The 23,408-nt window shown below is 57.2% G+C and overlaps 1 protein-coding gene across 1 annotated transcript in view; it reads left to right on the top strand.

Moving 5' to 3' along the window:
• CACNA2D2 (calcium voltage-gated channel auxiliary subunit alpha2delta 2) overlaps nucleotides 1-23,408 on the top strand; it is a 136,322-nt gene that overhangs the window by 61,453 nt on the left and 51,461 nt on the right. The window contains exon 7 of the mRNA XM_089919880.1: nucleotides 6,689-6,805. Within this exon, the coding sequence (XP_089776006.1) occupies nucleotides 6,689-6,805 (117 nt within the window). The remainder of the gene's footprint in view (nucleotides 1-6,688; nucleotides 6,806-23,408) is intronic.

Genomic DNA, 23,408 nt, shown 5'->3' with positions numbered 1-23,408 from the left:
CCCTCTGCCATTAGCAGTCCAAATAGACATCTGTCCCCTCTGGTGGTGAGTCCCAGGAGGGCAGGGACAAGGTCTGGTCCATCTCTGCTTCCCCAGCCTCAAGAGACCCAACAAGATCCTGTGGCATGAACATGAGTGCCCCAGTGGGGATGTAAGGACATGGGGTGGGGGTGGGGAGGAGATGGGGCCATTTATGGGCCACCAACCCAGGAGGGCCACATCCTTATCTGCTCCTGAAAGCCAGGTCAGCACTGCCTTTGTGTCCTGTGTCACAGCCCATCATGGGCCACATTGTAATGGCCTGGGTAGGCATCTGTGACCCTCTCTAAACAGAGTGTTCATTCTAGGAAATCCCTATTCAATATGAAGGTTAGTTATTAATAATGTGACAACCAGCATCACAATATACAAACCCTGCTCGTGACGTGACACCACATACAGCTAACTGTGGAGCCAACCCACCACAGGATGGTGGCAGGGTGGCATGGCCACGTGGGACCCTAACGTGGCAGCTGGTGATTGTCAGCATCTGATGAAGCACGCAGCCGAGTGGCCCATAGCCCACTGCCTGTGTGCCGACTGTGTGCTCTGAGGGCTCTGGGGACCCCTTGCCCTTGTCCTACTGTAAGCCCCACACCAGGTGGGCCAGAGAAGGGCCACAACCCCTGCCCCAGGGAACTTTCTGCCACACACACAGTCCAGGGCCTGGTGTGTCCCTAGAGCAGCGGGGTCAGGGTTTTCGTGCACCTGCTGTGAGCGGCCCCAAAGGAACTGGGCTGTGGGGCTCAAGGTTGGTTGGGTGTGGGGAGCATCCAGGATGTGCAGCCTGTCCTGGATCTGACCTGAGTGCTCTCAGTGGGAGGGTCTGCAGGTACCAGGCTACTCCATCCACCCTATGGTCTTCGAGGGTGATTATTAGCAGCTATGTCAATACCCTTGATATTCCCCACGAAGGCAGGAGACAGGGGCAGCAGCCTGGCGGGAGGGCAGGGGCCAGCATTGCCCTGACTGACTGGGGTCCCTGAGCTTGTCACTACCAGTCCCTCCATCCCTTCACCTCCCTCTTGGCCCAGCTCAGGATCTCTGGGCCACCATGAGCCCCCTATCCTCCCACTTAAGGCTCCCCGATCCCTGGCACAAGTGTACCCCTTTTAGCAGCTGGCCCTTGTCTCCAACTCCAGATCCTGCGGCCACTCCAGTGCTTGCCCATGCAGGCCGGCCTAGGGAGGCCAGCCCACCATCTCTAGGGACCTGTTGACATGAGGGCTGGGCAGTTAAAACTCCTACCAGCTGCTCCTTTCAGTACCAGGGACCAGGCACTGAGACATGGCTAAAGGGGGCTGGAGAAGAGCAAATCCCCCAGGAAAGTCATATCATGGGGTTCAGCTCCCCCCACCCTTCCTGTACCCTGCTCAGCACCCTGGGCAGGGGAAGGGGGCAGGATGCTGAAGCACCCAGATGAACCCCCAGCTGAGCTTGGGCCTTTGAGGAGACAGGTGGCAGCAGGGCCCAGCCTGCATCAAATCTTTCTCATTCCATTTTCTTTCTGATTTAATTTTCCAGAGATTAGGGCCCGTTCACCTTCGCTGCAGAGAGGAGCCTCGCACGCGTGCCTGTTTTTACTCCCAGGGTTGGGTGGTTGGTTAGTTGATCAGGCTGGTTCTGCTGGCCCTCCCCCTCCTCCCCTCCAGAATGGCCCTCCTGCCTTCCACAGGCCTCAGGCTTTCAGCATCACTCTGGGTCCCCCAGGCCCCTTTCAGGCCCCCCAAATTCCCAGCTGATACCCTGTGCCTCACCTTCAAGTTTGGGGCCAAATGCAGGGAAGAGAACTGCACAGAGTGTGACCTAAAGCAAACACTTTGGATAAGACAGACTATTCTTATCTGAGCTCTGCCGTGTAACATATCCTCTCTGGCCCTCAGTGTCCCATCTGCTAAACGGGTGTGATCAGAACGGTCCTTCCTCAGGGGTTGTACGTCAGCGAGGTCAAGTTTGTGAAGCACCTGCCCTTGGGTGGCTAGAGCCATCACTTGGCAAACAGGGCTGTATCTGCAGCCTCCACAGTCCCTCTTCCCTCCTTCCCCCTCCTCTCCCTTGCTGTCCTTGCCCTCCTTTTCGTCTCCATTTCTCCCACCTTCCTCCTCTCCCTGGGCAGGTTAGGTGCTGGCTTAGGTCCAGGACCCACTGCTGCTGACCTTCTGGGACTTAGCAAAATGCCTCAACAGTCTGATGGGGGCCTGTCCAGGTCACTGGTTCTGGGGCCTTTTGTCTCCTCTGGTGGCTGTCTCTATGTTCAGGTGCCTCAGACCTTATTCCCCTCCCAGTCAGAACTGTTTAGAGCTGTGAGGATGAGGCTGGCTCCATCTGCCCCTGCAAGCATCAAGCATCCAAGCTTCCTGTCCAAGGTAACTGTTCCTCCAAGTGTCCTCCATGCTCACCTCCCCCTTATGTAGGGACAGCTCTGGAAGCAGGAGGCTAGGCAGAGGGCCCGGGGCCCCTGACGAGACCTTGGCCCCCACAGGCCCTGGAAATTCCGAGGCCAAAAGGCAGGTTGGCCAGACATGCTGCCTAAGAAAAGAATTACTAGAGCTGAGAGAGGGTTGGGATCAGGGCCAACACTGCCGGGGGGCGGGGGGGTGGGGGGGTGTTACGGGAAGTGGGTGGGGGGGAGATGAGAGACATGGAAGGACAGGTCTTGATAACTGGTAGGGGGTGCCTTCAAGGGGAGGAGGATGCCCGGGCAAGCACTGGCCATAGGTATACGGTACAGGATGGGGGAGCCAGGAACTCCTGGGAACGAGGAGCTGCAAACGGCCTCCTGAATTATCCCTCGGGGCCTCAGCTGCCGCTGCTCTCCCTGTTCCTCAGCCCCTCTGTCGCTGTGTCTCCTGCCCTACCCCACGTGTCCACCTGGCTCCAGCCAGCCTGTCCCCTAGTCTGCTACCCTGTGCCACTACCATTCCCCATCTCCTCTCTCATGGCTGCCATGGAGCTGTCACAACCTGTAGACCTGCGGGCCCCCGTTTCTCTCCTTGGTCCGGCTGCCTGTGCAGAGCCAGGGGCCACGCAGGCTGCGCTGCTGTGGGGGCCATTGGGTTTTTCCAATTGCCTCTCTGGGCCGAGGACACCGGCGGGCATGCAGTCCTGCTGTGGTTGTTGAGGTCCTGCCCCCGGTGCACCCTGGCCTTCCTGTTGCTTCTGAGCTGACCCCAGGGACCAAGGCTAGAGGCTGGGGTTGAGGGGAACCAGCCCTGGCTATGCCCTGGAGCTGCCCTGGGCTCTCCTGGGCTTCTTCCTGGACCTGCAGGTGGAAAGCACCTCCCCGGACCACATCAGTGGAGAGATGACCTATCCCTCAGGGTGGGACCATCTGCTGGGCTGTGTCATTTGGATCTCTGGGACACAGGGTTCAGCTCAGGGCCCCACCCCAGGGGACAGGGACAACTGGAGCAGGTCAGGGGGAATGTTGAGAGGGGTGAGGCACCTGGCATGGAAGGATCGAGGGCTGTTGCATCTCAAGGGCTCATTTGGGATTGGGGGACAGGCTTGGCTAGTAGCTCAACCAGCCTCTGCAGTTCTGGAATTCTGCCCTCATCTCACCAGAAGCTTCTTCTAGCCCATTTCCCTACCCTCACTCTAGGGAGGATTTAGATAAGCGGGGAAAGGTGGAGGGGAAGTAGGCACAGCGTAAGCAAAGGTGCAGCAGTGGGAATCAGCATGGGCTAGGGACCCAGAGGCCTGCATGCAAGTGCCAGGTCAGTGAGCTGGAGAGGCCTCGAATGCTGGCACCAGGGCCCAGCAGAAGGATGTCATGGTGGGTCATTGGGTAGACCCAGGAAGAAAGCATGGCAGATGCAGCCCCAGGCTCCAAGGGACAGCACACCTGCAGGCAAAAGTGGTGGAGTCAGACCTAGGTCACACTGGCTCCAGAGCTCTGCTCCTGAACATGGAATTGGGCATATGCATTGGCTGAGGGTCCACTGCACACAGGCCTGGTGCCTGGGGAGAGATGGAAGGGAGCTGGCCATGGCTGTACACTATCCATGGTGTCCCTGTGTCTAGGCTCCCCTGTTATCACCACCAGGGCCGAGGCCAAGGTGCTGGGGACAAAGACAGGTTAGCTGATGGAGGGGGTGCTGTCCAAGGAGGCCCTGGGTAGGGCTGGAGGGAGACAGACCCAGGGAGACCAAGGCTGCCTGCCCAGGAATGGGAGCCGATGACTTTGGATCCTAAGTGTGCAGATCTAGCCAGGAGAGAGTGGAGGCAGGGAGGGGACTGTGATTCCTTCTGCAGAATTCTGGTGATCCTAAACAATAGCAGTAGTGACAATAGTATAGGCTCCTCGTGGCGTGAATCTTTTGGTCCTTGGTCCGCCTGTGAGGGGAGGACTGCCATTCCCTCATTTAATAGATCGGACACTGAAGTTCAGAGATGGGGTATTTCTTAGCAGGGTCCCTGCTTCCAAGCCCTTGCATCAACTGTCAGGGTCCTCGGGTGTGACCCTGCCACCTGGAAACCCACTCCCTCTGCAGCCCCTGAGCCCTGGTTCACTCACCATGCCAGGTTGCGACGGGCATCCTGGACCCAAAGGGGAGGGACCCCCAGGTTCCCTAAGGAGAGTTGTCAGGAGGCTGCATGGTCCAGCTTCCAATACTGGGGCTGCCGCCACTATGGACAGCCCTGATTGGGGCACCTGGGAATGACCTTGACAGGGGAGTCAGTTATGGAAACTTTATCCCCTGCCCTGAGAAGCCAGGTGGCTGCGCCCCCTGCTGACGCCAGTGGGCCGCGGTGTGCTCAGCCGAGGTTTCAGCCGATGTGGCTGAGACGAGGCCTCGACACATCCAGGGGCAATGGTCCAAGATTGGGAAAGGGTGTATTCTTAATGTCTTGAAACCTGGGAAGAAGGTGTCAGGGAGGATGGGTGACTGGTTTTTCCACTCACAGTCGTGTGGCCTTGACCTGTCCTCTCCTATTTCTGAACCTCGGATTCCCCAACTGTGGGCACCAGGCACCAGGCTCCCTGCATTTCTCAGTGATCCGCAGGGTCTGACCCCTCCTTGGCCTCAGCCTCCATCGCTGTCTTCCATCCGGGGGCCTCTGTCCTGAGGCAGGCCCTGGGGGGCCCAGGGAACAGCCTGGCCTGGTGCCCACTTGGGGCCTCCATCCTCCCTGGCCGTTTAGCCAGGCCTGCGACTCGCCCTGTAATCGCTGCTTCTCTGTGGGAAGGAGCGACTTCACCACAAATTATTTTGTTCCAAGAGAAGGACAAAAAGAAAAGAGATGCCGGAGGGATGAGGGGCGGTGGGAGGAGGAGATTGCCTGAGCCAGCTTTGAGCGGTGCTTTAACCCTTGCACTGCCAGGTGCTGGGTGGGCAGCAGAGCAAGGGCTCTGGAGGCACCTGGTCCCCCACCTCCTCCCTCTGTCAGATGCCAGAGGCCTTTATCTCCCCTCATCTGGCTGTCACTCTACCGACCTTATCTCCCCAGCCTGTCTGTCTCTCATCAGCGGCCTCTCCCACCTCATCTCCTCCTCGTCACCTCCTTTTTGTGTCTCTGCACATCCCTCCACTTCTGCACAGCCTGATGGCAAAGTCTGGTGGCAGCAGCTCAGTTGTGGTGACCAGCCTGTGACCTCTGGTGAAGGAGCCAGCTTGCAGCACAGACTTCCTGGGGTAACCTGGATGGACACATGGACTCATTCAGGCTCAGAGGCACATGCAGGGGTGTGCAATGCATACACACACATATGCACACACACATGCACGTGCGCACACCCAAGACCCCAGCCATGAACAAAGACGCCCACAGAAACCTGCTTCTACAATTCCCATACAGCCCCCAGTCTTTATCTAGTGGCCCTAACCCCACCCACCCCAATACTCAGGCTCGTGCACACAGATGGATGTGCGTTGAGCCATAACACACACATTCACACATGCAGATGCAGACTGTCAGATTTACACCCCCAAGTGCATGTGTGCACAGGCTGACCCCACCGCCCCCCCAAGGAAGAAGGAGGGGGCGGGTTCATTCCCCCCATATGCCTCTTCCCCCCTGGTCCCTGCCCCCATATTCTGTGCCCAGAATGACAGAGGAGCCCCTAGGGGCACCCAGAGCTCCTGCAGTAGTTTCCGCAAAATGCCCTGAGGTATCACCAGCGAAAGGGGGCATGGATTCCTGAGCCTGTGTGGAGAGGTGGCTGTGTGTGTGATGCATGTGTGAGCGTGTGGGTTTATGTACACACGTGGGTGTGAGAGCATCTTCTTGTTGGTATGTGGTATACAATGTGTGTCTGTTGGCTCCATCTCCTCCGGACACCCTGCCTCCCATCCAGCCCACCCTCCCCACTCTGCTGCTCTTAGCCACCCTGAACTGGTCAGGGAGGTGCTGCTTATGGCCCCTGGAGGAGGAACCCTGAGTCCGAGAGAAGGTGGCGACAACCTTGTCCCACCAAACACACACAACCAGTGCAAGTTGTGGAGCTCATGGCCTTGCGCTTCTTCCAAGTCTATCTGAGCACTGGGCCTAACCCCAGACCTCCCTGTTCTCTCTCAGTGGCCAAAGCCAGGGTTGAGGTGGCGGTGAGGACTTTCTGTGGTGAGCTATGCAGAGAGGGTATACGGGCACCATGACATGGGAATGTGGGACCACCCTGGCCTCACCCCAGGCTTCTGCTTCTTTCCAGATCTACAAAGACAACAGGAATCTGTTTGAGGTGCAGGAGAATGAGCCTCAGAAGTTGGTGGAGAAGGTGGCGGGGGACATTGAGAGCCTGCTGGACAGGAAGGTGCAGGCCCTGAAGGTAGGTGCGGTTGTTTAGGTTGAGAGAAGACCAGGCAGAGTGACCTGCACTGTGAGGGCAATGTCCCCACCCACCATGAACACACAGCCCTCCTGGCCCTCTGAATTCAGGCTGGGCCATCACTGGCAGAATGTGCCACGTGGACTGTGGGCAGCTGCGGCAGGAGCAGGATAGTTTCATCTGGAGTAGGCTGCGTGAGTGGTGACCTGGGGCCTCGGGGGTCCTGTGTGGGTATGATGGCAGGCCCCACCTCTCCCTTCTGTCGGGAAGGTGGGCTGCAGGCTGAGGTGGACGGAGTGTGGAGGGCCCTGAATGCCTTGCAGAGAAGGCTAAGGCCACATGATGCTGGGAGCTGGAGCTCCAATTCTGCCCACGATTTCTCCACCTCCCTCTGGGCCTTAGTCTGCCCATCTATACTGAGTGTGCCTGTGAGCTCCAAGGCACCATGGTCCTGTGAGATTACAGGACCTGCTGGTCCACCCTGACCAGGTCTCTGAAGCCCACAGACCCCAGTACTCAACCCACCCCAGGGAGAGCAGGTGGGAAAGGGCTTCTGGAGATGTAAGGTGCCCTGGGCAAGTTGTGCAGTAAGGAAAGGAGGGGGGTTCAAGCTTCCCTCAGATCAGAGGCATAACTGCTGTTGCCCAAGCCTGTGTCAGAGAGATGAGTCCATTTAAAAGGAATGAAGTACTGATACACATGACAACATGGATGAACGTGAAAACATTACACTAAGGGAAAGAAGCTCATCACAAAAGACCACCTATTGTGTGATCCCATTTCTGTGAAATGTCCACAATAGGCAAATCCATAGAAATGGAAAGTACATTAGTAGCTGCCTAGGGCTGGAAGGGAGGGGATAGGGAGTGTCTGCTAACGGGTACAGGATTTCTTTTGGGGGTGATGAAGATATTCTAAAATTAGATTGTGGTGATGGTTGCACAACTCTGAATACACTAAAAAAAAACACTGAATTGTATACTTTATGTGGGTGAATATTACGGTATCTCAGTAAAGCTATTTTTTTTTTTTAAATGAGCAGGGCCTCACATGCCATGCCCAGGCTTGGGCCAGAGGCCTGGCAGGGTCAAGTCAGAGCAACCAAACCCCCACCACATCCAGGCCCAGGGAGGGAACTGTGACCCCCTTCTCCAGGAACTGGGCCCTACTGTCCCCCTGAGATCCCCTGCCTGCCCCTGTGTGACCTGGGATCATGGACTAGGGAAAGGCTGGCCTCCTGGGACCAGAGGAGGTGGGCCCTGAAGGCCTCCCACCCAGTGTGGAGCCGGAGGACCCAGAGCTGGGCCCAGCCTGACCTTGGGGATCTCCTAGTCACAGGTGGGGACAGTTGGGGGAGTGAACTGTCATGGGGAGGAGGCAAAGCCAAGCCTTCAGCTGGGCCGGCCGTCCCTGTGGGGGTCCAACAGTGTCCCCCTGGTTGTAGGAACCATCTGCTTGCCTCACGTAGCCAGCACGCCATGTCCCACCTTCTTGCCTTTCCTAGAACTGGGCACCACCTGGACACTCTCCCCTCATTTCTCTTGTTCTCTGTCTCTTAGTCTCTCTCTCCCTGCTTCATTCCAGACCCCCTATTTGCCCACTACTTCCTTGCTTTGCTGCGCTCCCCAGCCCAGGGCACAAAGTACAGGCCACCAGCCCTGAACTTGTGTCGAAACCATCTGATAGATTTGGGAAGGGGCACCCTTCACGCCTTTAGGCCTGCCTCCCACCCCAGCTTCAGGACGAGTTGCCTTGCCAGGGGGTGCTGAGTGGTGGCAATGACAGATGCCCGACCTGCCCGCTCCATATGGAGCCCAGGGCCCAGCCCCTGCCCATCCCCTCTGAGCATCACAGGGCTGGAGTCGTTCCCCAACCTTCTTTCCCCACTCCTCGAGGAACAGGCAACCCTGACAGCTTGAGGGTGGGAGAACCCAAAGCCCGGGGTCCCGACCTGAACTCTCTCCCTATACCCCACATGGCAGACTCTGCCCGGTGAGGCAGTGCAGATGTCTGCCTCCTTCCCACTGAGTCTACAGCCCAGGCACCCGTGGCCTGGTACACAGTTGGTTCTCAAGGGAGGAATGATAGGAAAAGGCACTCACTGATTAGGTACTCAGCGTGTGCTGAGTCTGTCACACGTCATTCTCACAGCAGCCCCCTGAGAGAGACACTGAGACTCGGACATGCCATGCATTAGGCCAAGATATGGCAGAGCCAGGATTTTAACCCAGGTCACTCTGACCCTGAGCCAGGCCCTTGACTGCCCACATTAGTCCGGAGGTGTGCATGGAGCCCAGCACTCTCCTGGCCAGTGAACTTTCCCTACTGCAGTGCCCCCAGCTCCGGGCCCAAAAGATGCTCCTGTCCATATCCCTAGGCGAAGGAGAGGACTGTCCTTTTCCTGCCTTGGTCCTAATTGTTCAAGATGAGCTTTGGTCTTAATTATGTTTTAAATTTGCTTTTAATCAAGTTCTGGCTCTTTTCTCCTTTCCCATATTTGTTTGCAGCCTGAGTACATATGGAGGGAAGAATGTTGGGGGTCTGGACCCCTCCACACTCCAGTGTCCCTCTCTCCCTAGACCCCATCCAGTAATCCAACTTAAATCCCCTTGCTCTGGTCTGGAATTTTAATGTGGGGCTTGCAAGGAGGAAACTGAGCAGCGCAGGACGGAAGTTCATTGTCTCATCTTATCAGGGATAATCAGATGTTTGTAACAAGTTTCTCCAAGCTACACAGAGTGTTTTTCCAGGCCAAGAATCAGGCAGAGCAGGCCAGGTCAGGGACTTTGCAACACAGGCAACCATCAGCCCCAAGTCCAGGAAACCTGCTGGGGTCTCAGCTTAGGAGATATGGAGGGAAGCTGCTAGGAACTTCTGCTATCCAGGCAGATGGGTCCTCTGAGCCAGGCCTGCTCTGTTAGGGTCTTGAGTCCCAGGAGGGCTAGGGAGGTGCCTAAGTTCTTTTTTTAAAATTAATTAATTATTTATTTATTTTTGGCTGCATTGGGTGTTTGTTGCTGCGCGCGGGCTTTCTCTAGTTGCAGCGAGAGGGAGCTACTCTTGTTTGTGGTGCGCGGGCTTCTCATTGCAGTGGCTTCTCTTGTTGCGGAGCATGGGCTCTAGGCACGTGGGCTTCAGTAGTTGTGGCACGCAGGTTCAGTAGTTGTGGCTCACAGGCTCTAGAGCTCAGGCTCAGTAGTTGTGGCTCACGGGCTTAGTTGCTCCGCGGCACGTGGGATCTTCCCGGACCAGGGCTCGAACCCATGTCCCCTGCATAGGCAGGCGGATTCTTAACCACTGTGCCACCAGGGACGTCCCAGGAGGTGCCTAAGTTCTTATAGCACATTGGAGGCAGAGCTGGGCCCAAATCAGGACTCTCCTGTCCTCCTAGCTGGGGCCTCTCTCAGAGCCCCTTTCTCAGAAAAGTCATCTCTTGGTTGTATTCCTTCCTCCATCCATTCTTCAACATTCACTAAAGGCCTACTGTGTGCCAGGCTGGTGCTGGGGATGCAGTGGGAAAGGACAGGCCTCGTTCCTATCTTCATGGAGCTCCCAGTCGCATCCCATCCCAGGCCTTAGTTTCTCCCTCTGTAAAATGGGGACAGGAGACTGTCCCTGCCCAGTACTTCTGGTTTCACAGCTCCAGGAGTCATCATTTATAAAGGCCACAGTGAAAACAGTGTCTCTGAAGGTTGTGCCACCTTCAGCACCATTCCTGGCACCCCTGCTGTGTGGCTCAGGGGAGAGGCCATAGGAGGAGGTGAGGAGTGACCCCAGTGTGGGGCATTCCAGCCTGCTCTCAGGGGACAAGGCCAAGGGCAGTGTGGCTCAGTGGGCTTGGTTCCTGGAGAATGGGAAGCCCAGGGCCAGAGCAGCCAGGCCAGAGCAGGTTCTTAAGGGACATCAGTGTGGCAGCTAGAAGCCTGAACTCAGGGACACCCTTTCATCTCCAACCTCAAATAAGCCAGAGGCAGTGAAGAGTCCTGGCTGAGATCCAGGACCCAGAGACCTTGGCCCCTGAGCTCTGCCCTCCCCACCATGCCCATGTTTCTCATGCTCCACCTCAGCTACTTCTCACTGTCCCAGGGGCCAAGACCCTTCCAGATGCCATGCCTTTGCACCTTTGCCTTCATGCAGTGTTTTTGTTTTGTTTTTTATATATCTTTATTGGAGTATAATTGCTTTACAGTGTTGTGAATCAGCTATATGTATACATATATCCCCATATCCCCTCCCTCTTGAGCCTCACCCCTCTAGGTTGTCGCAAAGCACCGAGCTCATCTCCCTGTGCTATGCAGCAGCTTCCCACTAGCCATCCACTTTACATCTGGTAGTGTATATATGTCAATGCTACTCTCTCACTTCGTCCCAGCTTCCCCTTTCCCCCACTGTGTCCTCAAGTCTGTTCTCTATGTCCATGCAGTGTTTTTAACCCTGTTGGCACATTGGAGTCGCCTGCAGGGCTTTTAAATCGTGATGCCCAGGCCCCACCCCAGACCAAGTATAGCAGATCCTGTAGGGGTGGGGCTGGGCTTCAATATTTTTCAGTGCTCCGCAGATGATTCAGTGTAGATTCAGAGCTCAGGACATTTCCCCTAAAATGGCAGAAATAATTCCTTCCCACGATTACTGGCCTCTTTCTGAGTGCCTACCAAGTATACAGCCTAAGATGAGCCAGAACACTTCAGAACTCTGCAAATCCTCCCTACAACACAACTCTCATCCCCATTTTATATTTGAGGAAACAGCCCCAGCAAGGTTACACCACTGGCCCCAGGTCTCACAGCAAAACCAGACTACAGATCCAGGCACTTGGGCTCCAAACCCCAGATACTGCCCCTCGACACTGCCCTCCTCCGTGCTACCGCTAGTGGCCACATGGCACTTGCTATCCACAGGGGGACAGGGCCAAAGGAAGAGAAGATGGGTCCCCTCTGGCAGGGGCTTGCTCTGGGATGACCTAGTGACCTTGGGCAAGTCCTTTTACCCCTGCAGCATCTTCCTTGGGCAGTGGAGACAAGACACTGAGCAGCCCTCTCAGCCCACGCCCATGTTGCCCAAATGGATGGGACAGGGGGAAGTACGTCTGTGGCTCTGGTTCTGGGGGCTCCAGTGGGCAGCATTCCCACCATCAGTGGCCTCTCTGGGGAGCAAGCATCATTTAAAGAGTAAAATTAAAAACCCTTCTGCACACAGCCACCCTGCTTTTGCCGCTAATGGCCACTTAACCCAATTAAACTGATGCATTGTTGGCAGTGGCTGGGTCCGTTCAGGAACTGGGCTCTGGGCTGGGTGTTAGAGGAGCAGGAGGAATGAGCGAGGGAGAGAGCCAAGGGGCCAGGGCTGTGGGACAGAGCCCCCCACCCCACCCCACCCCAGTCAGGAGGGAGAACGTTCTGCCTAGCTCCCACTTACTCGCTGCTTCCTTTCTCAGGCTTCGCCTAATGCAGTATTTCTCGGTGTTGGAACTATTGACATTTTAAGCAGGATAATTCTTTGTTGTGGGGGGCTGCCCTATGCATTGTAGGATGTTAAGCAGCATCCTTGCCCTCTACCTGCTAGATACCAGTAGTACACCACTCCCTCAGTCATAAGAACCAAAAATGTCTCCAAATGTTGCCAGATGTCCCCTGGGGGCACAGTGACCTTTGGTTGAGAACCACAGGTCTAATGGGACAGAGAGATGCAGCCATATTAAATAGAAGCCCCATAAGCAGGGGGACATTGGGGACCTCAGAGAGGTACAGACAGAATAGAGCAGGCTTAGCAGGAGGAAGATCCCTTCAGTTCAAGGGGGTAATAGCAAGCTTGGGGCTGCCTGGAGGAGGCATCAAGGATTTGGGGGAAAAGTTCAGCATTGGGGGCAGCTGGAGGCAAGTTCAAAGCTGAGTCCACAGATGCATTCGTTGATGGGGGTTGGACAAGTAGATCGGCCCTGGGAAGACATGGCCAGGGGTATCACCTGCTGCCAAGGCCTGGCCCAGAGTAGGAGCCTCATGAACATTTGTAGAACAGATGCCAGGGCTGTGGCTCCAGGCTCTGGCTGGAGGTCAGCCTCTGGGGTCTGACTCCAGACCAGGGAAGCTCTAAACGGCACACTAATGGTGGACAGACAGGCAGGGAATTCTCTAGCATTGGCTGCCTCCACCCACCCTTCTCTGGGCAATTAAAAGGTGTTTATGTGGGGCTGGCGGTGGCTTCTGCCCCCTCTCCATTACGAACATTAAGAGATCTTGACCCTTCCACTTTCCTGCTCTTGAAAGGAGCTGCAGACACGTGGAGCCAATTAGGCGTGCGCGTGGGCGCTGAGGGCCTGAGCAGCCTTTTCTCCCTGATTGCAGCGTTTACGGCTGATTATTCTCCCCTCACCCAAACAGCGTCTCCGCATCCTGGCAAGGTGCCACTGCCACCCAGAGGAGCCAGCTGGGGCCCCCAGGGATGGGGGAGTGTTGAATTAGTGAATGGGCATCCACTGAGTGCTGATTGTGTGGGAGCCCTTGGGCACCCCTGCCTGAGAGCGACCACTCAGGAATCGGGGTCAGAGGGAGCCCCTTGGAGGAGCCTGCCTGCCTGGGTCCACTCGCCATACACCCCAGGGTCCTGGGGCTCATCATGAGCTTTGAGTAAAGATGCTACTCCCAGCAGCTGGTGGACGTGCATGTGGGACGGCCTCCCCTTCCTGCATCCCTGCCAGGTGGCTGAGAACCCAGAGACCCCTCGAAATCCCCCCGGCTGAGCTGGCAGGACAGGGAGCTGGCCTCCCTGGAACAACGAGGAAGACAATGCAGGAGGAGTGCGGCTAGGGAGTGGCCGAGGATCCTCAGGGAAGATATGTCATTCCCTCCTCTTTGCCCACCTGCCCGAGCTAGTGGGCGTCAGGAAGGGCTGAGCTGTGGGTTTGGGGCTGGACTTCCCTGGTCCCGGGATTGCCCCTGTGGAGCAGGCCCCTCTCCTGGCTCCTCCTCCAAGGTGCAGGGGCCTCAGGAGGGGTCAGAAGAGCTGTGGTCATTCCTCACATCCACTATAGCCGAATGAAGGGTCTAGGGGCCTGGAGTGTGATGTCCCTGAGGCCCACAGAGCCTGGTGGATCAGCCTTACACGCACCCACCCACCCTGCTGCTCAGTTCTCCCCCATGACTGAAGGTCAGGGGGAAAGGCTGACTGCAGCCACATCAGGCATCTTGCTTACCCTGACCGACAGCGCCCACCACCTGTGGGATGCGTGGCTGAGGCACCCCAGGCCCAAGTCTCACCCCAAGGGGGGGTGTCTGAGCCTCTCCTGCCCGATGGCCCCGCTCATGATGCCATGTGCATCCCCTGGGAGCAGCAGTTAGTCTCCCTGTCATTCACTTGCTCACTCAGTCGTTAAGCAAACCTTCTCTGCTCCCAGCCTGACCCTAGGCGTGGTGCCTTTCTCCACTCACTGTAGGGCAGAATTCCTGTTTTACAGATGAGGAAACAGAGGCTCAGAGACAATGCCAGCCCAGCCACTGCCTGGCCGAGACAAGGTCACGATTCCCCCTGCTCCCCTGGCTCCTGAGCCTGTGTGCCCACCCTTCCCAGAGCTCCCAGGGATTGGGAGAAAGCAGAACCATGCTGGCTGGGGCAAAGAGGAAGAAGCCCAGGGTTGGGAAGGGAAAAGGTGGGGGTCTGCCAGGCAGAGGGCAGAGCACTAGCAAGGGCCTAAGGGCAGGACCTCGACTGGAGGACCCTGGGGAACAGCTGGTGAGGGTGGCTGGGATGGAGAGGGCTACAAATGCAGGCTGGGAATCACTGCCGTGAGTTCCCTTTTTCATACCCCTATACCCTGCCCACCACAGGAGGGGGAATCTAGGGCGTGGGGGGTGGGTTTGGCCAAATGGAGAAAATGAACCCTGGGACCAAGGGTGATTCACTGGACTCCACTCCCCAGAGGCCTGCACTGAGGGAGGATCCTCTCCTGCTTCTGTCCACCTCCCTGGGAGTCCTAGCTGGCAATGGGGGGCAGATGCTAGGAAGCAGAGTAAAGGGCCTGCAGGTGCCACAGGGACAAGCCAGTCTAATTCAGGATCAGAGAAGTGAGAAATTTAATTGAGTTTTAATAGCGTCTGGCCCTTTGTTCTGAAATCCTTGTGTACAAGGACTGGGGGAGGTAGTGTGCATCTAAGGCAGGGTAAGCCAGTGGCCCTCCAGGATCTTAGACTTCGAGGAGACAGACAACAAGCTACGAGGTCAGTGTGCAGAACAGCTGACATGGGAGGGGCAAGTCTAAGAAGACAGCCTGGAGGAGGTGGCGTTTGAGCTGAGCCTTGGAAGGTTGGGGTGGGGGATGCCCGGGATTTCCAAAGCTGGAGAAAGGGAAGAAGGAAGGCACTAAGCCCTGGCCTGACAGTGAGAGGGAGCAGAAGTGACTCAGGCTGAATCTGCTGAGATACGGGTTGTGGGCTGCGAAGGGAGCCAGGAAGGTGCAGCCTGTGCATAACTGTTTCCACTGGTGGGGAGAGAGGATGGGAAGGTGACAAAGGCAGGGGGCAGGGCTCATGGCCTGAGTTCTGAGGTGGTCGCTGTATCTGCAAGCCTGGCCCCTTCGCTATACAGGCAGTCCTGGGAGCAGCCAGTCACCTCTCTCAGCCCATTTTCTGTGGCTTAAAATACACAGTGAGCAGTGCCTCTGCTGTGGCAGAAGAAGTGAGTCATGGGGGTGCTGGTGGGGAGAGCACAGTGCCTTGGACCTAGCCCCAGGGTGGGGGGCTCTGGGGTGCTGAGAAGGCCCTCAAGCCCCTCATGGATCCCTCAGCTCTCTTCTCTAAGCCCACACCTGAAGGCTGGACCAGCCCCCAGTACCATGGTGACCCTGGGCAGGGGCCCCCAAGGTCGACCTTGGTTCATCATGTCACGGGATACCAGTGCCTCAGGTGTCCTTTGCTTCCTTCAGCCTCTGTTTACTGAGTGCCGAGCACCTGCTGTGTACAAGTGCCATCCTAGGTTACTAGGTACAAGGACAGTGTACCTGCAGGGCGCCTCTCTTGAGGAATACAGTTTGCTCAAGGTGACAGTGATGTGACCCATGCCACAATATATGGAGCCGGGGTGGTGAGCCCGTGGATATTGACCAGGCCTAGGGGACTTTGGGGGAAGGGGAGGGTTACTGGAGACACAGCCAGGCAGAGGAGAGTAAGGAAGAGGGTCCAAGGCAGAAAGCACAACAAAGCACAAAGGCCAGAGGTAGAGAGAGTGTGTGCGTGTTGGCATGTTCGGGCGCCTGCATGCATGTGCTGGCAGAGGGCCTCGCTGCTGGCCCGGCTCTGCAGAGCGTGTGCACAGATGCACCGTGAGGTGGGCCTTGAGGCAGAGGTGGGAATGGGCTGTGCCCAGCGCAGGTGTCGTTCCTTGGAGTCTAGCTGAGACCTCACCTAGTGACCACAACCTGCACAGTCCTGACCTTACACCACCCCCAAAAGGACCTCTGGCCAAGAGTCCCCCTCAGAAAGGTGCAACATGGCACATAATACATGTGACCAAGAGGTGGCCAAGAATTAGGGGCCTCACCCTCTGCGGTGCTGTGGCCTCCACGCTACACTTGAGTGGCACCGAGCCCTTGGCAACTCACATTCTCTGAGCCTCGGTTTTCCTGCCTGTACAGTAGAACAAACATAGCCTCACAGATCTGTCATCAGAGTTTATGCCCAGGCCTTGGTGACACCAACTGAGCCAGGGACGCTCATGGGGGTATGATGTGGGTTAGGCCCCAACGGACAAGACTGACCTGTGCTCCTTCAGCTCCGCCCCACATGTGGGCCAAGCCTCGACTGTAGGACCTCGTGCCAATCCTCCCCTCTCTGATCGCCTCATCAAGGGCCCGTCCCCAGCTCCTACCTCTGTGGGCCACAAGGTCCAGGCTGCTCGATGCTTCCTGCCTCCTGGCACAGGCCTTGGGGCCCTTGTTTGAGAGGCTGGTCACGGTTGCCAGGCCCTTTGTTCCAGCCGTCCTGTGTTTGCCCACTCTATGCCTCGGCGAATGGGAGTTGCAGCATGTTTGCTGTGTCAACACCAGCTGGAGCCTAGTTATCAAGAGAGCCGAGGTTACGAGGCCCCATCCACCAGCTGCCCGGGTGCCTAGGCTCCAGCCCCTTCCTGGCCGGTTGGGGTGGGTGGGTGAGTGGGCAGCTCCCATTCACCCCCAGGACTGCCAGGCCTGGGCTGGGCAGGTGTTTGGAAGCAGCAAAGGCAGCCCCAGGCAGGGAACGGGACTTAGGATGGGCCAGCACAGTCTCCCCTTGGCACGGCTCAGGAGGACTTCCTGGCAGAGTCAGCCTTCAAGCCATTGAAGGCTAAGTTTGGGGCTTCTCCACCCCCTATGGAGAATCCCTTTGACCTCCCCGGTCCCAGCACCAGCCCTCTCCTCCCTGGGTTCTCAGTTATCAGATCCAGACGTGTCAGAGGAGAGGAGGCCTGAACAGTCTGGCAGATGGACAGATGGATGGACAGGCAGTGAGACAGGGTCCAGGCAGGGGATCAGAACTCCAGGAGAGGACTCAGGGGCCTGAGCCAGGCAAGCTGACATCCATGTGTGAACTGTGCAGGCGTGGGAAGGTGGGGGAGCCACAGTTCTGGGGAGGGCAGAGATGAGCAGCCTTTAGCTGGTGGCTGGTACTGAGGGGTGCCTGTCAGACAGACAGGGGAGCAGAGGTCAGAGAGGGGGAGCGACTTGCCCTGAGCCTGGGGAGAACTCGGGTTCCCACCCTTCAACCAAGGCTGTCCCACCACCTGGGGGCCTGGTCAGTTGGCCACATGGCAGAGCTGAACCTTTAAACCTTACTTCTGAATGAGACCCCCACCCACTTCATCAGTAGGTTTTCCAGAAATGAGCCTTTGAGGGTGACTCACCCAGGAGACAAGAGGTCTCTGAGGCATGAACCATGCAGCTGGATCAAGAGGCAGAAGAGCGGAGTGAGGTCTCAGCTGCAGCACTGATGCATCAGCTGCACAGCCTTTGCTGGTGATTCCCCTTCTCTGAGCCTCAATTTCCTTATCTATAAAATGGGGGTCGGGCTTCCCTGGTGGCGCAGTGGTTGAGAGTCCGCCTGCCGATGCAGGGGACACGGGTTCGTGCCCCGGTCCGGGAAGATCCCACATGCCGCGGAGCGGCTGGGCCCGTGAGCCATGGCCGCTGAACCTGCGCGTCCGGAGCCTGTGCTCCGCAGGGGGAGAGGCCACAACGGTGAGAGGCCTGCGTACCGCCAAATAAAAAAAATGGGGTGATAAGAGTCCACCCGGCGGGATTGCCGAGAGGATCATCTGAGGTGAGAGTTGGCCAGCTCATAAACATGTGCGTGCCATGGGGTTATCGCTGTTACAGGGAGGGGGCTTGGGCCACAGGGAAGACCCCCGTCCCTTGACCTCACTTTGGGATTTCATGGAAAAGCATCCCAGTTACCTGGAAGCACAGAGAAGTGGCACTGAGGCTGAGGCTGGGGGGATGGAGAAATTTGCCTCTCAGAGGGCAGGGAAGAGCATTCTGAGAAAGGGAACAGCGTGAAGGGGCCCTGGGGGTGGGGATGGAAGAACACGCAGAGTCCATTATGGCTGCTGGATTAGGTTGGGGTAGGGGAGCAGGGCTGAGACCCTCTGAGTCTCCAATGTTCACCTGCAGGACCCCCACCGCAAGTGCAAACCCCAACCCAAAGATACAAGCTTGTTGGGGAGAGGGTAGTAGTGGAGGAGCACATGAGTGTGAGCGTGTGTGTGTGTGTGTGTGTGTGAGATAGAGAGAGCTCCACAATCTCCCAATGATGACACGGGCCTTTCCCCACCACCCATGTGCATACCTAGGCCTCCTTTTATCAAATATTCTTCTGCTAATCTCATCTCCCTGGGTGACTGCTGTGTAATTAGCTCATTTTGCAAAATATTGCATCTTTCATATTTTCCCCTTGCTTTTTCCTTCTCCCAGTAAACGGTAGGAGTGGACAGGGACGGGGAAGATGTCTAGGCATGGGGACACCTCATGGGTCAGCTCTGGCTCTGCCCCCTCCCTGCACACAGGGCCCCCCATGTGCACCGATACATGCACAAGGCCCCCTCAACACACATCCCAGACCCAGAGCCTGGTGAGCAGATGCAGGTCAGTGGGCAGAGCCCTTCCTGTGTCAGGAGGAAAGGATGATGCAGGCCTGACCAAGCCCTGCCCTGAGGGCACCTGTGCACTCCTGCTCACACCCAGGGACTGCTGAGGCCCAAGCTGGGCTCAGACTAATGAGCTACTAAGTGGCTTTGCCCATGGTGGACATGTATATGGCAGGCAGGCTGGAGGTGAGTAGGCAGGAACGAGGCAGGATGCCACATGGCTTCTGCTTGGCACACGTGGCCATACATGGACGGACTGAGCCCCAGGTGTGCAGCAAACACTTGGTTGATAAGAACCCCAGTGATCTTTCGTTATTACCTATCTGCCCACTGTCCCCCATTAGACAAGGTCACACAGAGGGTGGGTTACCCCAAGCCCCCACACACTCCCACTCACCCACCCCAGCCAGCATCTGGTCCAGCTGTGAGATGGGGGCTGTCGGAACAGTGGACTGTGGACAGGGCACATGTGGAGACCCCCAGTGGGTCACATGTGGCCCGGGCCTTGTCCCTGACCCAGCATGACAGCTCCAGCCAGGGAGGTACCGGTGGGGTACCAGGCCTCAACCTCATCCCTGGGAGCAGAACATCCTCCCTCCCTGGCCCCAGAGGTAGGGCCAAGCAGAGGGAGCAGCACAGAGGGAGCCATCTCTGCTGAGCCCGCTGCCCCCACCTCCCCCACCCATGCCCAGATGGAAAACCAGAGGTTTCCGAGACCTCATCTGCACTGAGAGCTCTCAGTGGCTCAGAACCTGCTGCAGCGGTAGACTCTGGGCGGCTGGAAGGATTGGGCTCAGAGCCCTCAGTTGGTGTGGCCTACTTTCCCTTGTGCCCGACCCCCACTATCTCCCTGCCTTCTCTTGCTTTGCCTCCCTCGGGTTGTGAATTCTCTTAAACTTTTAATTAAAAACATTCTCCTTTCTCCCCTCAAGGTTTGCTTCCCTGTGATTTTCCTCTTAGAAAGAGAGATGGGGGAAGGGGGCAGAGGGCAAGCAGTGGAGACCAGGCCTTCCTGGGTCTCCATGGGGGACCCAGGAGAACCAAGGCCTGGCCCAGAGGAGGCCACTGGCTACCCCCTGCCCTGTGTCACCCTCTCTGGCTTCCCAGCTCTGCCAAGGGAGGCATTTCTGAGGGCTCCAACCCTGGGTGCCGCAGCCAGATTTGAGGAATGGCACCAGCTCCCAAGGGCCCTTTGTGCACTCTTACCACATCCCACAGAATCACTCAAGACTACGACAGCACATGCCCAATTGCAGTAAGTAGAAGGCACCCCTGTTTTCCTGTGAGAGTGCTGTGAGCTCTGTTGGTCGCAGGTCGGGGAAGTGCCCCACAGGGTTACTCATCAGGTGAGCTGCAGCCCTGGGTTGTGTCATGGGCCTCAGGGTCACCAACTGGGTCACAGGTGCTTCATATGTCAAATTCCCAGTTCAGTTCAGGGGTACAAGTTTAGGTCCTGATTCATAAGATCAGGGCCCGAGGGATGCTGAGGACACAGATCCCTGATGTCAGGGAACCAGAACAGCTTCTCTAATTAGGGGGCTGGAGATGGGCTGGCATGTCCCCCGTGCCCCAGGCATCAGCCCATTAGCCTCGCCCTGATTCTGGAGGGAGATGCCACCATGTCCTCAGGTTCCCATCTCAGAGTTGGAGCCCTCTGAATATCTGGAAGTTCTTCCTTGTGTCAGACCATGATCCCTCTTGCTGAACCCTTTCCTTGGCTCCACCTCTAGAGAACTTTGACCTCCTTGTCCGTAAGTCCTCCCTTGCCCAGGAGACACTGAATCCCCAACTCCCTATGTTCCTGTCACCTCCCAACTTGTTTGCAGGTGAGGGCCTCCATCTTAGGGCTTCCAGGCCCAGCCCAGAAAGCCTCCCATAAACTCACTGCCTCCTCCAGGCACACCCCCACGTCCCATCCTGAGATGCTGCCACAGCAGGTTGTACCTCTCCCATCTCCAGAGGCCAGGCTCCCACCTAGCCCCCAAAGGCCAAGGGACTCCAACCAGGCCCGAGCCAGGGGAGGAGCAGGGACATCGCTAGCAGGGCCTGCGCCTCCATGGGGCCCACCCCACACCCTCTCACCTCATTCTCCCACTCCAGCCTGCAGCAGTGGCAGGGGACACCACTGGCCTTCATGGGGTCATCAGGATGCCCCAGAGAAGGGGCTGCGATGAGGGCATTGAGGGGCTAGGACACTCGCCTCCTGGGCTGCCCTCAGCACCCTCCTGACACTCCCTGCATGTGTCCTGCTTCACAGACCTGGAGGCCACGCCAACCGACCCTGGGAACACTCAGGGAGACATCCCCACAGTGGTGGGTGGGGCCATGGCAGGATTTGGGGAATTGGCTGGGAGAAGGGGTGGGCAGGCCAGATGGGGGTACAACATAAGCAAAGGCAGGAAGGGGCTCTGAGCAGGGACTGGTTGCAGGTGGGGGCAGTGCAGGGCCAGGAAAGTAGAAATGGCAGTGGGAGGCCTCGAACCCCAGGCACAGGGATCTAGACCCCAGGCACTGGAAGCCCTGGCAGCCTCTTGAGTAAGACGGGTATTACTCTACAGCATATGTTGAGCACCTGCTGTGTGCCAGTGCCTGTGTTGTGGCCTGACCCAGCCCCCAGGCGGTGCCCACTTCCCCTACAGATGCTCTGTGGCTCTGGGATGGCAGAGTAGGGGTGACCTTAGGGGAGGAGCCTGTGCATCCCCCACGGGCCAGGGGGATGAGAGGGGTGGTATAGTCTCTTCCGGCTAATAGGAGCAAAAGTATGGTCCTGCCTCTCACTGCCGTCTCCTCCTGCCTTGCTTCTCCACAGGACCCATTCAGTTCCAAAGCTGATACAGATAGGGATGGAGGGCTTTTCCTCCCATCACAACACATCTCAATGCTCCCTGAACCTGTCATGCCAGGCTCCACTCATGCATTCATTCCCCAAGTACACACCTGTGTCTACTGTACGCCAGGCCCTGTGCTGGCTGCTGGGAACTTCACAGTGACAGAGGCAAACCTGGTCCTGCCTTCTGAGACCTTGTGGTCCAGATGGAAGGCAGAGGGTAGACAAGTAATGTGAGGATGTGTAATGGGGTGTCAGAGGACCATCACAGCATGGAGGCCAGGGGCATGTGTCAGCACCCCTGCCCCCCTCCACAAATGCAAACCTGGAGCGTGAGCAGGAGTGAAGGCAGTGAGAAGGAGGAGACAGCCCTTCCTCCTGGCTCAGGGTGGAGCCCCATCTCCCCGCCAGGGACACAGCTTCCTGAGCATCAGTGGGCTCTCCCGTGCCCCTGCTGGGAGCCTGAGTGGGCAGGAGCATCCCCCAAGCTCTGCAGACACCAGCCTGTGCCCAGCAGGGCCTCTGTGCAGATGGTAAGACAAGCAGGGTGGGCACGGCAGGCAGTGCTGCATCTTCCTGGGTTGCCCAGCCACAGGCCACCCTGAGAAACTGCTGGTGTCGGCAAAAGAGAACTCCAAGTGCCCTTTGGAGTTCACAGCAATGATGGGGGGACCCACCCAAGGCCAAAAGACAAGTGGAATATGTGTCTGCTCATGGAGGGTTGTGTCTGGCTGGAACATGCCCCATGTGCACATCAGAGATGGTACTGGATGGATATGCACGCCCATGTGTATGGCCAGTGGGGTGATGCCGGGACTCTCTGGGGCAGACCCTGTGTGCGTGGGGGTGTAAGAGACGTGTGTGGTGTGTGCTGGAAGAGTCAGAAGAGCTGGGGTAGGAAGGGAGTAGAGAGCTCTACCAACTCGAGGTTTCTACTGCACCAACATGGCCCATCTCACTTGTAGGCACTTGTGTGGGTGTGCTTCAGGCACCCACAAATGTGTGTGTGTGTATAAAACCATGTGCCCGTGTCCCATCTCCCGGCCTACAACCACAGGAGCGCACTCAAGGCCCAGGCCCTGACGTGAGTGCCTACAGTTAGACGTGCACACACTCGTGCAGGTAATACATGTACAAGTGTGTGTCTTGGCCCATGCTTGCCCACATGTGATATCTATCTGTGTGTAGCGGGTAGACACACACGCACATACACATTCCTGCCTAGAAAGCCCTTGTCACTCCTGGTACGCAGCCCCGTCACAGCCGTCTCATTTCTCTCTCCAGTCCCCGCACCACTGCACCAACAGGCAGGCAGGCCCAGGGTGAATATCTTATTTTACAGATGGGGAAATTGAGGCATAGAAGGGAAGAGGGACTTGCCCTAGACTCACCAGCTAGACCTTGGACCCAGGTCTCCCAAGATCCCATCTAAGTCTGACATGGTCCTACTGCTTGTGCAGTGTCTCCCCCATACTCCCCTGCAGCACCCATGGGGTCCAGGACAGAGGGTTGGGGTTTGCAGTGCACCCCCATTCTTGTCTGCTCTCCCCTTGAAAGGGGCTCCCTGAGGCCCATGGTGAGGAATGCCAAATCAGCAGGTGTATCCAGGGTCTCCCCACAATGGAGCCTCTGAGCTCATGGTCGTAGCATCATGGCGAGGAGAAACTTTTT

Source organism: Delphinapterus leucas, chromosome 10 (assembly GCF_059928025.1).
Source record: "Delphinapterus leucas isolate spDelLeu-1000000601 "Yukka" chromosome 10, BTC_Dleu_Yukka2, whole genome shotgun sequence".
In the NCBI taxonomy this organism is placed as follows: Eukaryota; Metazoa; Chordata; class Mammalia; order Artiodactyla; family Monodontidae; genus Delphinapterus; species Delphinapterus leucas.
Note: the sequence above shows the minus strand (reverse complement) of the source record. Positions and strands in the feature narration are given on the sequence as shown.